This window comes from Arachis ipaensis, chromosome B10, assembly GCF_059453495.1.
Source record: "Arachis ipaensis isolate K30076 ecotype BB chromosome B10, ASM5945349v1, whole genome shotgun sequence".
NCBI lineage: Eukaryota > Viridiplantae > Streptophyta > Magnoliopsida > Fabales > Fabaceae > Arachis > Arachis ipaensis.
Window position 1 is genome coordinate 149,081,472 of NC_142435.1, and position 12,699 is coordinate 149,094,170.

At 34.8% G+C, this 12,699-nt stretch overlaps 3 protein-coding genes across 3 annotated transcripts; all 3 read left to right on the forward strand.

Moving 5' to 3' along the window:
- Window positions 1-1,889: 1,889 nt before the first annotated feature.
- Window positions 1,890-3,092, forward strand: LOC107621199 (F-box/kelch-repeat protein At3g23880-like). The gene has a single exon (XM_016323234.2). The coding sequence runs from the start codon at window positions 1,911-1,913 to the stop codon at window positions 3,057-3,059; it is 1,149 nt and encodes a 382-aa protein (XP_016178720.2). The 5' UTR covers window positions 1,890-1,910; the 3' UTR covers window positions 3,060-3,092.
- Window positions 3,093-5,880: 2,788 nt separating this feature from the next.
- LOC107621198 (F-box/kelch-repeat protein At3g23880-like) lies at window positions 5,881-9,578 on the forward strand. Its single transcript, XM_021114748.2, has one exon. The coding sequence runs from the start codon at window positions 5,893-5,895 to the stop codon at window positions 7,036-7,038; it is 1,146 nt and encodes a 381-aa protein (XP_020970407.2). The 5' UTR covers window positions 5,881-5,892; the 3' UTR covers window positions 7,039-9,578.
- Window positions 9,579-11,206: 1,628 nt separating this feature from the next.
- On the forward strand, window positions 11,207-12,343 carry LOC107621197 (F-box/kelch-repeat protein At3g23880-like). The gene has a single exon (XM_016323232.2). The coding sequence runs from the start codon at window positions 11,207-11,209 to the stop codon at window positions 12,341-12,343; it is 1,137 nt and encodes a 378-aa protein (XP_016178718.2).
- Window positions 12,344-12,699: the final 356 nt, after the last annotated feature.

Below are 12,699 nucleotides of genomic sequence, written 5' to 3' on the forward strand. Positions count from 1 at the left end.
ACCAAGCATTAATTCACTGAATAGATTTGATGCATTGATAATGTTTCTGTTATCTACTTCAACAGAAAATTGTGACTCAAGTAGAGAACAACTGTATAAATGCACAAATACAGCATGTTTGCAAATGAGGAATTACCTAACCAGTTGGGAAACCAGGTTCCACCATAGAATTTGATGGTTAGTTTGTTCAAGTTTGTTGAAGGCTGCAGGCGCTCCAATACAAGATGTTGGGACTCTTGAGCAGTGCAGCTATCCCATTCTAATGATAGATCTTCAATTTGTTCTTTCTTCTTCATATTGGCTTGTGAAGCATCACAGGGGCAACAATTTTTTGTAGCTTTGAAATGCAGAGCTTCCCCTGCAAATTGAATTCGTCACCAGGTATTCGTCACCTACTTCTTCCAGGATTTTCTTACTTTTTGTCACATGTACTAAACTTTCTGCGATCCATAGCCGAACTAGCATCTCTTTTTCTAAGACTGAGTTCTCTGGAAAATTGAACAATAAGCAAAGCAACGTTTCAAAGGAGCTGGAAGGAAATGATAGCTTAGTAGCAGAGCATGTTGCACATTTAAATTTGGCAGATCCCAAATGTTACTTCTAAGTACCTTATTCCAATCATTTTTCGACAATTTGGTGCGAAGAAGACTCCCCAATGCAACTGCAGCTAAAGGCAAACCATCACATTTTTTCACAATTTCTCTTCCAATTCCTTCTAGGTTGGACCTTTCACTGGAATTATTTGCTCCAAATGCGTGTTCAGCAATCTTCACTATCAAGAGATGTCAAATGGAAGATAGGAAATGTTTGCATAGCAGAGTATTCAAGTTTTCAGTATTTGTTGTTTTTGAGGTAACCGATTCAAGCACAGTCTTAATGACCCTGATAACATCAAAATCCTTTGAAACACATGCCCATGCTTTTAAATCAAACTTGTCTTTAACTTCATCTTCTTCTTTCCAACAAGTGAAACATTAAGCTTCCTTCTCCTAAAGAAGTCCAAACTCATTGGAAATGATCTTATCCAATAACACCTGAACAGAAGCAGAGAATAATGTCCCTCCCACAATAGCAGCAGCCATATAAGACCCTACAGTTGCCAGTAATTAACAGTATTAATTTACAAGAGAAGTAGTGTGTAAATAAGAATTAATATATAACACACAAATTTCTCACAAACAAGTTTCTTAGTATTTGATGAATTTACAATTATACTTTAATCAGTTAATGATGATTATTCTTAAGTAATTAGTAACAAGTTAGAACAAATGAATAGGATAAATAGAACGCTATAAGAGGACCAAAATGTGGTTTATTGATTCTATCAGTAGATGTTATTATAATCTCTCTCTAATTTTGGACCTCAATAATTAAAGAAGAGAGAGAGAGATGAATTCTTGCCTTAGAAGTAGAATTTAGTCAAAAACCAAATGACATGATTAGAAGCAATTAGCAGCAGAGCTTCTCTCAACTAAGATACTTCATTTCCTTTATATCCAGATCCAGCTGCTTCATCTTTGATGAAAAGTCACTCAAAACTCAAAGTCAAAAACAAAGTCAACATCAACCTTAACAAAAAAATCAATAAACTAATCTGTAATATTATCATTATTATTATTATTTAAAAGTAACTTAGGTAAAACTTTTTAAAATATAAAATTTAAAAATCTAATATAATCTTATATATTAACAAATTTTTAAATTTAACAGTTAAATTTATGTCTTTTATAATATTTTTAAATTTTAAAAATTATTTTACCAAACATAATTATTGCTACTTATATTTATTAAAAATCATTTTTAATTTAATTTATCAAATATAAATACTACACTTTTTGAAAATAAAAGCTTTATCAAACTACCTTATAATGCCAAAACTGCCTTTGCAATTGCATTTTGAGGGTAAGCACATGGCGGCTCAACACCCAACAGCGGCGCTCCTGTTGTGTGAAGTGGTGATGGAGATCCTCTCTTGGGTTCCTGCAAAGCCTCTCACGCGCCTGAAGCTTGTGTGCAAGTCATGGAACTCCATCATCTCCCACCCTCACTTCGTCAAACTTCACCTTCACCGTTCACCCAAAAATGCCATCCTCCTCCTTACGCGAACACAAGCGCTCAACCTCGGCGAAGAAGGAAAACAGAGCACACTGTTGAGTAGCGTTGAATCTTTCATCCAAAATCCATCATCAGCTCTTGATGCTCAAGAGAATCGCCACTCTCTACAAGTACAAGACTGGGTCTCGGGTTCATGCAACGGGTTGGTTTGTGTGGCCCGTATTCTTCGCCACCCTAACAACGGTATTTGCGATATCTGTTTTCGTTTATTGAATCCTCTCACAGGGTTTATTTCAGAGAACTCGCCGTGCTTAAGTGTCAATGTGCATAATGCTTTTGGGTTTGGGTATGATGAGTCAAGTGACAGTTACAAGGTAGTGACTCTCATTCGGGATTCTTCTGGAACAGTAACTGCGCAAGTTTATAGCTTCGGTGGCAGTTCTTGGAAGACGATCAACAGTCTCCCTGCTTTTCTGTATTTTGCTGAAGATATTAATGGCCACTTCATCGGTGGCACTCTTGATTGGCTAGTTCTCCGTAACCCGCATGGAGCTTATTATGATTGGGCTGATGTTACACTTGATATGTTAATGATTGTTTCTTTTGACCTGAAATCGGATACAAGTAAACAGATTCTGCTTCCAAAGGGTATCGATGAGATCCCCACTCAAGAGCCAATTCTGGGAGTTTGGGGAAATAGGCTGTATCTTCTTTATGATTACAAGAACACTCATTTTATTGCATGGCAAATGAAGGAGTTTGGAGATGAAAATTCTTGGACTCAATTGCTAAAGATTAGTTTTCACCATCTCGGTGTTGAAACGCTATTATTCCCGGAGTTTATATTTGAGAATGGAAATATCTTCATGTTGATAGGCAGGCATCGATTTGAGAGAGTTTTTTATGACCGAAGAGATCATAGTGTTAAACGCGTTAATTTCTTTTCCAACAATCGTTACGTCAATGCATTTGATTATGTTGAGAGCTTGGTTCAGCCTTGTTAAAATTCGGTTCCTATTCAAAGTTTTGCTTCTGCATTTTTTTTGTTCTGTTATTTTAAATCTTTATATTTCGTGTAGGTCCAGCAAAGTTCATGTCATTGTGATTATTTTGGGTGTGTTAAAATTCTAATTGATCCTAATTATATTTTAACAGGTGTTTCCTTACTTTAGCTACTTCTTGTTGTTGGGTCCAAATTTGTTGACGAATCACTTTTATTTATCTGCAACTTTATATATACATGTGCATAAAATTTTGACATCCTTATCATGACTACTTGTTGCATAAGTTTATTAATTTTTGCTAATTATTGGATGAAGTTTACAGAAAAATGAAGTTGTGTTGATTTTTTCATTACTAAGAATCTAGAACATGATTTTCTGGAGTGAAAAATGATTTTAGCCACCATCCCATTATAAAAGCAATGAAATTTTCACTTTCTTTATTTAGTTTTCTTTATTTAGTTATTTGTTACTTTATCTTTTCATGACATATGTTTTAAATGATGAACAAGCTTGATGGCAAGTTGAAATCTTATTTATAGTAGTCATGGGATTGGGGAATGGATTCTCTCCATTTTTTTTAACAATTAAGAGAGTAAAGTGTGATCTCTCACCATTAGTTTTATAAGTAGGACCAAGAATAAATATAAAAGAGAGAGCAATAGAGGGTTAAAGATCACACTTTACACTCTTAATTTTTTTAACAATTGAGAAGATCTATTCCCATGGGATTATACTAATAGAAATGAATACTATAAGAATGGAAATAAATTATGACATCCTATATTATCCTGTCAAAAGTACCCTAAGTATGCCCTATCTATGTCATAGATGCTCTATTTATGTATTTATGATGTGATGATTGTCAGTAACTAAGAGAATGAGGTGGCAAAAAAATTTTGATATGGAAGCAAAATAAGTGATATACTTTAACATGGTAATTTTTGGTGTTTTTTAAGATTGTGGGAGTACACGGACCCTCCGATGGTCCGATTTGTGTTGAAAAAAATTCAGAGTACACAAATTTGCTTCACAAATCGCATGGTCTGATTTGCAGCTGATGGAATTTGAAATCTGAAACATGGAATTCGGACCCTCCGTTTTGTTTTGTTCTGGGTAATTTTTTTTACATTCTGAGAGACACAACTCGCAGAGTCCGAGTTCTGCTTCCTCTGATCCCACAACGAGGTGAAGCACCCCTCCTCCCCATACGCGAGTTCAACACTTCCTTGGGTTCCATATTCAAATTAAAAAACTCGAATGAGGTTGAATCTTGGCCACCATTTTTTCTAGTCTTGTAACTTTTGCTTTCTTTAGATAAAACTAAGGAGATATTCTATTTTTATCTCCTATGTCACAACATGAGATAAAGCTGTAATTATTGTGAAAAAAATATGGAACGATAAGAGAGGAGAGAATTGCACCCAAATATATCATGGTTCGACTACTTAATGCAATATAGTCTATATCTAGTTTCTATCATAACAATAACGAAATTTCACTATCTTTTAACGGAATTACATTCACCAATTCTTCCTAGAATCTACCCAATCCTATCTGAGACAAATTCAGATTCTAACTCAATCCTGAACTTGACTAGGACTCACCTTAGCTTTCAACAGCAAAGAGAAGGAAAACCATCACATTTTTTCACAATTTCTCTTCCAATTCCTTCTAGGTTGGACCTTTCACTGGAATTATTTGCTCCAAATTGCTCCAAATTGCTCCAAATGCGTGTTCAGCAAGTAAAGACCAGCAATCTTCACTGTCAAGAGATGTCAAATGGAAGATAGGAAAGGTTTGCATAGCAGAGTCTTAGTGACCCTGAAAACATCAAAATCTTTTGAAACACATGCCCATGCTTTTAAATCAAACTTGTCTTTAACTTCATCTTCATCTTTCCAAGAAGTGAAACATTAAGCTTCCTTCTCCTAAAGAAGTCCAAGAACTCATTGGAAATGATCTTATCCAACAACACCTGAACAGAAGCAGAGACTAATGCCCCTCCCACAATAGCAGCAGCCATATTTTCTTTGGTTTAAATAAGACCCTACAGTTAGTTTACAGGAAAAGTAGTGTGTAAAGAAGGATTAATAGCACACAAATTTTTCACAAACAAGTTTCTTACTATTTGATGGATTTACCATTATACTTTAATCAGTTAATGATGATTATTCTTAAGTAATTAGTAACAAGTTAGAACAAATGAATAGAATAAAATAGAGAGCTATGAGAGGATTAAAATGTAATTTATTAATTCTATCAACAGATGTTGGACCTCAGTAATTAAAGAAGAGAGAAAGAGAGAGAGAGAGACCTGAATTCTTAAAATTTAGTTAGAAACCAAATGATATGATTAGAAACAATTAGCAACAGAGTTTCTCTCAACAAAGATACTTCATTTCCTTCATATCCAGATCCAGCTGCTTCTTCTTGATGAAAAGTCACTCAAAAACTCAAAGTCAAAGTCAACATTAACCTTAACAAAAAAACAATAAACCAATCTGTATTATTATTATTATTATTATTATTATTATTATTATTATTATTATTATTATTTAAAAATAACTAAGATGGAATTTTTTAAAGTTTAAAATTTAAAAGTCTAACATAATCTTATATATTAACTAATTTTTAAATTTAACAGTTAAATTTATATTTTCTATAATATTTTTAAATTTTAAAAACTATTTTACCAAACTTAATTATTACTACTTGAATTTATTAAAAGTCATTTTTAATTTGATTTACCAAACATAAATGCTCCACTTTTTAAAAAATAATCCTTTCAAAAATAAAAGTTTTGTCAAACTACCTTACAATGCCAAAACTGCACATGGCGGCTCAACACCTAACAGCGGCGCTTCTGTTGTGTGAAGTGGTGATGGAGATCCTCTCTTGGGTTCCAGCAAAGCCTGTCACGCGCCTGAAGCTTGTGTGCAAGTCATGGAACTCCATCATCTCCCACCCTCACTTCGTCAAACTTCACCTTCACCGTTCACCCAAAAATGCCATCCTCCTGCTTACGCTAACACCAGCGCTCACCCTCGACGAAGAAGAAAAATGGGGCTTAGCATTGACTAGCGTTGAATCTTTCATCCAAAATCCATCATCCACTCTTGATGCTCAAGAGAATCGCCACTCTCTACACGGACAAGACTGGGTTTCGGGTTCATGCAACGGTTTGGTTTGTGTGGCCCGTTTTCTTTGCCAACCCAACAACGATATTGGCGATATCTGGTTTCGTTTATTGAACCCTCTCACAGGGTTTGTTTCAGAGAACTCGCCGTGCCTACGTGTCAATGTGCATAATTCTTTTGGGTTTGGGTATGATGAGTCAAGTGACAGTTACAAGGTAGTGACTGTCATTCCGGATTCTTCTGGAACAGTAACTGCACAAGTTTATAGCTTCGGTGGCAGTTCTTGGAAGACGATCAACAGTTTCCCTGCTTTTCCTTTTTTTCCTGAAGATATTAATGGCCACTTCATCGGTGGCACTCTTAATTGGCTAGGTCTCCGTAACCCACATGGAGCTGATTATGATTGGGCTGATGTTACACTTGATATGTTAATGATTGTTTCTTTTGACCTGAAATCGGATACACATAAACAGATTCTGCTTCCAAAGGGTATCGATGAGATCCCCGGTCAAAAGCCAATTCTAGGAGTTTGGAGAAATAGCCTGTATCTTCTTCATGATTACAAGAACACTCATTTTATTGCATGGCAAATGAAGGAGTTTGGAGATGAAAATTCTTGGACTCAATTGCTAAAGATTAGTTTTCACCATCTCGGTGTTGAAAGGCTATTTCCAGCGTTTATATTTGAGAATGGAAATATCTTCATGTTGATAGGCAGGCATCGTTTTGAGGTAGTTTTTTATGACCGAAGAGATAATAGTGTTAAACACATTAATATCTTGGCCAACAATCGTTACGTCATTGCATTTGATTATGTTGAGAGCTTGGTTCAGCCTTGTTAAAATTCAGTTCCTATTCAGCTTTTTGTTAAAACTTACTTGTCAGAGTATTGTTTTTAGTTCTTTTTTTTATTCAGAGTAAATTTTTCATGCAGCATATGATTTCTTAGATCTTTAGATACATGTCTAATAAGATAGCAACTAAAATAAGATTGCTTTCTTAGATTGTTACATACTTACATACATGTCTAATAGGATGGTAACTATCTGTATTCTGAATTTTGTTGCTGTGAGATAGTTAATACGAAGAAAAGATGATGAAAAGTTAGATGTACTTAAGATCTTAAAATGATGTTGTAGAGGGATGGTTGGGATGAAGGGGTATCATAACAAAAACTTAATGAGGGAGCTGCTTTTAGTGTTCTATTGCTGTTTTGCCAACAAAATTATCAAGTCCAAGAATTACATATCACATTAGCAGCTGAAAATTTGTTTCAATGCAGTAGAAAATATGCTGCTAAAAGCTGTAAAACGGTAAGTTTGATGCTATCACTATTTGCTGACGTTGCTGCACTGCTAATACTAAGTTGTCCCTTGTTGAATTCACTAGAAACCTCAGCTCATGAATGAACTCATTTGAATTGTCAAATGTTTCTTATAGCTATGTTACATTCCCAATTTGAGAGGAATAGCAACTGCACAATGCAGCCACTGCCATGTTTAGTTTGCCTAATATAAAAGCCAGGTACTGTAACTGTCATATATGCCATTTTGACAACTCAATCTATGCTTTGTAAGATCAAATTGTAGACTTGTAACCAATTTTTGGCATCACTTATGCAAACAAAATATGAGTATTTTGAATACCAATTTTAAACTCTTGAACCATTATGTCTTTTTTAAAAATCCTTCTTTCTCTCTCTTTGTTTAAACTCTATTCCAACAAATTTGGATCAATATTTATTTATTAATAGCTTGCAAAACTTTCATTGCGGAAGAAGTGAATGGAAAAATAAGTGCGTATATGCAAGTTACTAAATTACGGACTTAGTTGTCAATGGAAATATAAACTACAATTTTTGAGAATTGAAAGTTCTCACAATTTTTGAAGAACAGAACTCTTTAACGTTTCCGGCAGACCATCTCTAGGGATGGCGGTCCGAGAAGGAATGCCTTCGATATGTAATTGTTCAAGAGAATTAAGACCAAGCATTAATTCACTGAATAGATTTGATGCATTGATAATGTTTCTGTTATCTACTTCAACAGAAAATTGTGACTCAAGTAGAGAACAACTGGATTAATGCACAAATACACCATGTTTGCAAATGAGGAATTACCTAACCAGTTGGGAAACCAGGTTCCACCATAGAATTTGATGGTTGGTTTGTTCAAGTTTGTTGAAGGCTGCAGGTGCTCCAATACAAGATGTTGGGACTCTTGACCAGTGCAGCTATCCCATTCTAATGACAGATCTTCAATTTGTTCTTTCTTCTTCATATTGGCTTGTGAAGCATCACAGGAGTCAACAATTTTTTCTAGCTTTGAAATGCAGAGCTTCCCCTGCAAATTGGGAAATTTTTGCAATTCTCCCACCTTCAATCCATTTTGCTGTCTGCTAACAACAAACCCAGATAAAGTTTGGAGATTTTCTAGTCTTGCTATTTGTGCCGGTATCTCCTGCAATTGAGTTCCACTAAGGTCGAGGTGGCGAAGATTCACCAACATTGCTATCTCCTCAGGTAATTCAGTGAGAAATTTACAATCAGACAACAGCAAGCTCTGTAGATTGTAGAGCTTGCAAACCACAGAAGGCAACCTTTTAATGTTAGTGCCAGAGAGATCTAAATGCCGCAAATGTTTTAAAGCTCCAACGGAGTCTGGTAACTCAGAGATATTCTTGTAGTGTGACAAAGATAATACCCGCAACTGTTTTAACTTGGGCAACAAGTCATATATTACCTTGTTTGATAGGTAATAGTCAAATGACCATCCATTCAATGGTAAGGGAAGGAAAACCATCATCACATTTTTTCACAATTTCTCTTCCAATTCCTTCTAGGTTGGACCTTTCACTGGAATTATTTGCTCCAAATGCGTGTTCAGCAAGTAAAGACCAGCAATCTTCACTACCAAGAGATGTCAAATGGAAGATAGGAAAGGTTTGCATAGCAGAGTATTCAAGTTATCAGTATTTGTTGTTTTGAGGTAACCGATTCAAGCAGAGTCTTAGTGACCCTGAAAACATCAAAATCCTTTGAAACACATGCCCATGCTTTTAAATCAAACTTGTCTTTAACTTCATCTTCATCTTTCCAAGAAGTGAAACATTAAGCTTCCTTCTCCTAAAGAAGTCCAAGAACTCATTGGAAATGATCTTATCCAACAACACCTGAACAGAAGCAGAGAGTAATGCCCCTCCCACAATAGCAGCAGCCATATTTTCTTTGGTTTAAATAAGACCCTACAGTTACCAGTAAATAACAGCATTAGTTTACAAGAGAAGTAGTGTGTAGGTAAGGATTAATAGCACACAAATTTCTCACTTCTTAGTGTTTGATGGATTTACAATTATACTTTAATCAATTAATGATGATTATTCTTAAGTAATTAGTAACAAGTTAGAACAAATGAATAGGATAAAATAGAGAGCCATGAGAGGACCAAAATGTGGTTTATTGATTTTATCAGCAGATGTTATTACAGTCCCTCCCTCTAATTTTGGACCTCACTAATTAAAGAAGAGAGGAAGAGAGGAAGAGAGAGAGAGCTCAATTCTTATTTTAGAAGTAGAATTTAATCAGAAAGCAAATGATACGATTAGAAGCAATTAGTAGTAGAACTTCTCTCAACTAAGATACTTCATTTCCTTCATATCCAGATTATTATTATTATTATTATTATTATTATTATTATTATTATTATTATTATTATTATTATGTGATGCATAATTCTGATTTTTTAAAAATACAGAAAGATATTTATTTCGACAAATTAAAAGTGTATGTACTTTGTATTTTCAAGAGAAGATGACACTTCTTTTTTTATGAAATGTCTAAAAAACATCCTATTCCCTCAATTTTCAAAACTTAAAATTAAGAAATTAAATAAAGAAGTGTAATGAAAATAAAAATTTGACAAAATTGAAAAGAATGCTTAGCACCTGCGAGTTGCTAGAGTTACAATCAGATTGTTGTGTGCCTTTCTCTTATTGTTTTGGTGTGGCTTGTCTTATTGGTATTTCCGGCGGGTCCAAACAACAAAAAAAAAAATTAAAAAACCTCTTGCTCCCAGTTTGTGCAAGTTACAGTCATGGCTGCTCTGCAACATTTTCAAAGTTGGGATCACAAAACAAACATAAAACTTAGGTTTAATTACTCTGTCAGTCCCTATAGTTTCGTGAAATTTTCAATTAGATCCCTATACTTTTTTTCTTTTTAATTGGGTCCCTGCACCAATTTTTTTTTAATTAAGTCCCTCTTAGTAGTAATTGGCTTAATTTTATAGGGACCCAACTAAAAAAAGGAATTGGTACAGGGACCTAAATAAAAGGAAAAAAAAGTATAGAGACCTAAATAAAAGAAAAAAAAAAGTATAGGGACCTATTTAAAAAAAATTTGGTGTAAAGACTCAATTAAAAAAAAATATAAGGATCTAATTGAAAATTTTGCAAAACTATAGGAATCAGCAGAGTAATTAAACCTAAAACTTATACAAAAATTTCAAGATTTCAGCACCACAAAATCAACAAATCAAGCCGCAGCCATTTACCAGAAAAGAAAGTTGTTCTGCAATTGGACAAATCCTAAAATTAGCTCTGCCATAAATAACTTGGAAAATGAAATTACTTTCAAACCTCTACATATTAATAAAATCCCAAAAATGTGTGCGCCATCACAAATTTTTCGTTTTCAGAAACGACGTTAATAATCTCCACTAACACAACAATAACAGGACACATGTCATCTCTTCATTTCCTGATCAATTTTAAAACCTAGCCGCCAGAGACACGATTAATTTAAATTTAATTTTTTTAAATTTTGAAATATGATCACTCATTTTTAAATGATTTTTTTATAATTTTTTAATCTTATTTATAAGATAAATAATAAAAAAAAAAAAAAACACACTTTATCCTTTAAAATAAAATTTAAAATTTAAAGAATTCAAATCCTATCCGCTACTTATAATACAATTACATTTACGTTCTTCTTCGTTGTATTTCGAGGGCATGCAGATGGCGGCTCAACACCCAACAGCGGCGCTCGTCTTGTGTGAAGTGGTGATGGAGATCCTCTCTTGGATTCCTGCAAAGCCTGTCACGCGCCTGAAGCTTGTGTGCAAGTCATGGAACTCCATCATCTCCCACCCTCACTTCGTCAAACTTCACCTTCACCGTTCACCCAATAATGCCATCCTCCTGTCTACGCGAACACCACCTTTCCCCGAGAAAGAAAGAAAACAGGGCTTAGTGTTGAGTAGCGTTGAATCTTTCATCCAAAATCCATCATCTACTTTTGATGCTCAAGAGAATCGCCACTCTCTACACGTACAAGACTGGGTTTTGGGTTCATGCAACGGGTTGGTTTGTGTGGCCCATATTCTATACAAGAACCATATTTGCGATATCCGGTTTCGTTTATGGAACCCTCTCACAGGGTTTATTTCAGGGAACTCGCCTTGCTTACGTATCAATGCGCATAATGTTTTTGGGTTTGGGTATGATGAGTCAAGTGACAGTTACAAGGTAATGACTGTCATTCGGGATTCTTCTGGAACAGTAACTGCCCAAGTTTATAGCTTCCGTGGCAGTTCTTGGAAGATGGTCAACAGTTTTCCTGCTTTTCCGTTTTCTGATGAAGATATTGGCCACTTCATCGGTGGCACTCTTAATTGGCTAGGTCTCCGTAACCCGCATGGAGGTGATTGGGATGCTGTTACACTTGATATGTTAATGATTGTTTCTTTTGACCTGAAATCGGATACACATAAACAGATTCTGCTTCCAAAGGGTATCGATGAGATCTCCAGTAAAGATCCAACTTTGGGAGTTTGGGGAAATAGCCTGTATCTTCTTCATGATTACAATAACACTCATTTTATTGCATGGCAAATGAAGGAGTTTGGAGATGAAAATTCTTGGACTCAATTGCTAAAGATTAGTTTTCACTATCTCGGTGTTGAAAGGCTATTATTCCCGGAGTTTATATTTGAGAATGGAAATATCTTCATGTTGAGAGGTAGGCATCGTTTTGAGGAAGTTTTTTATGACCGAAGAGATAATAGTGTTAAACGCGTTAATATCTTGGCCAAAAACTGTTACTTCAATGTATTTGATTATGTTGAGAGCTTGATTCAGCCTTGTTAAAATTCGGTTCCTATTCAAAGTTTTGCTTCTGCAGCTTTTTATTCTGTTATTTTAAATTCTTATATTTCATGTAGGCCTAGCAAAGTTCATGTCATTGTGATTATTTCGGGTGTTTTCTTACTTTAGCTACTTAATAAAACTAATCACACAAACAAATGATAATAGTCTAATAATGTTTGGTCATCACTTCAATCCAGTTTTAGTTTTTCAAATTCAACATGATGTATATACCTTCATTAGTTTTTTCCTATGTGACTATGTAAAGGTGGGTTTGATCCTGTGTATCTCCATTTCCAATAGTATTGGAACCAAAAAACTTACGTGTCAGAGTATTGTTTAGTTCTTTTTTTATTCGG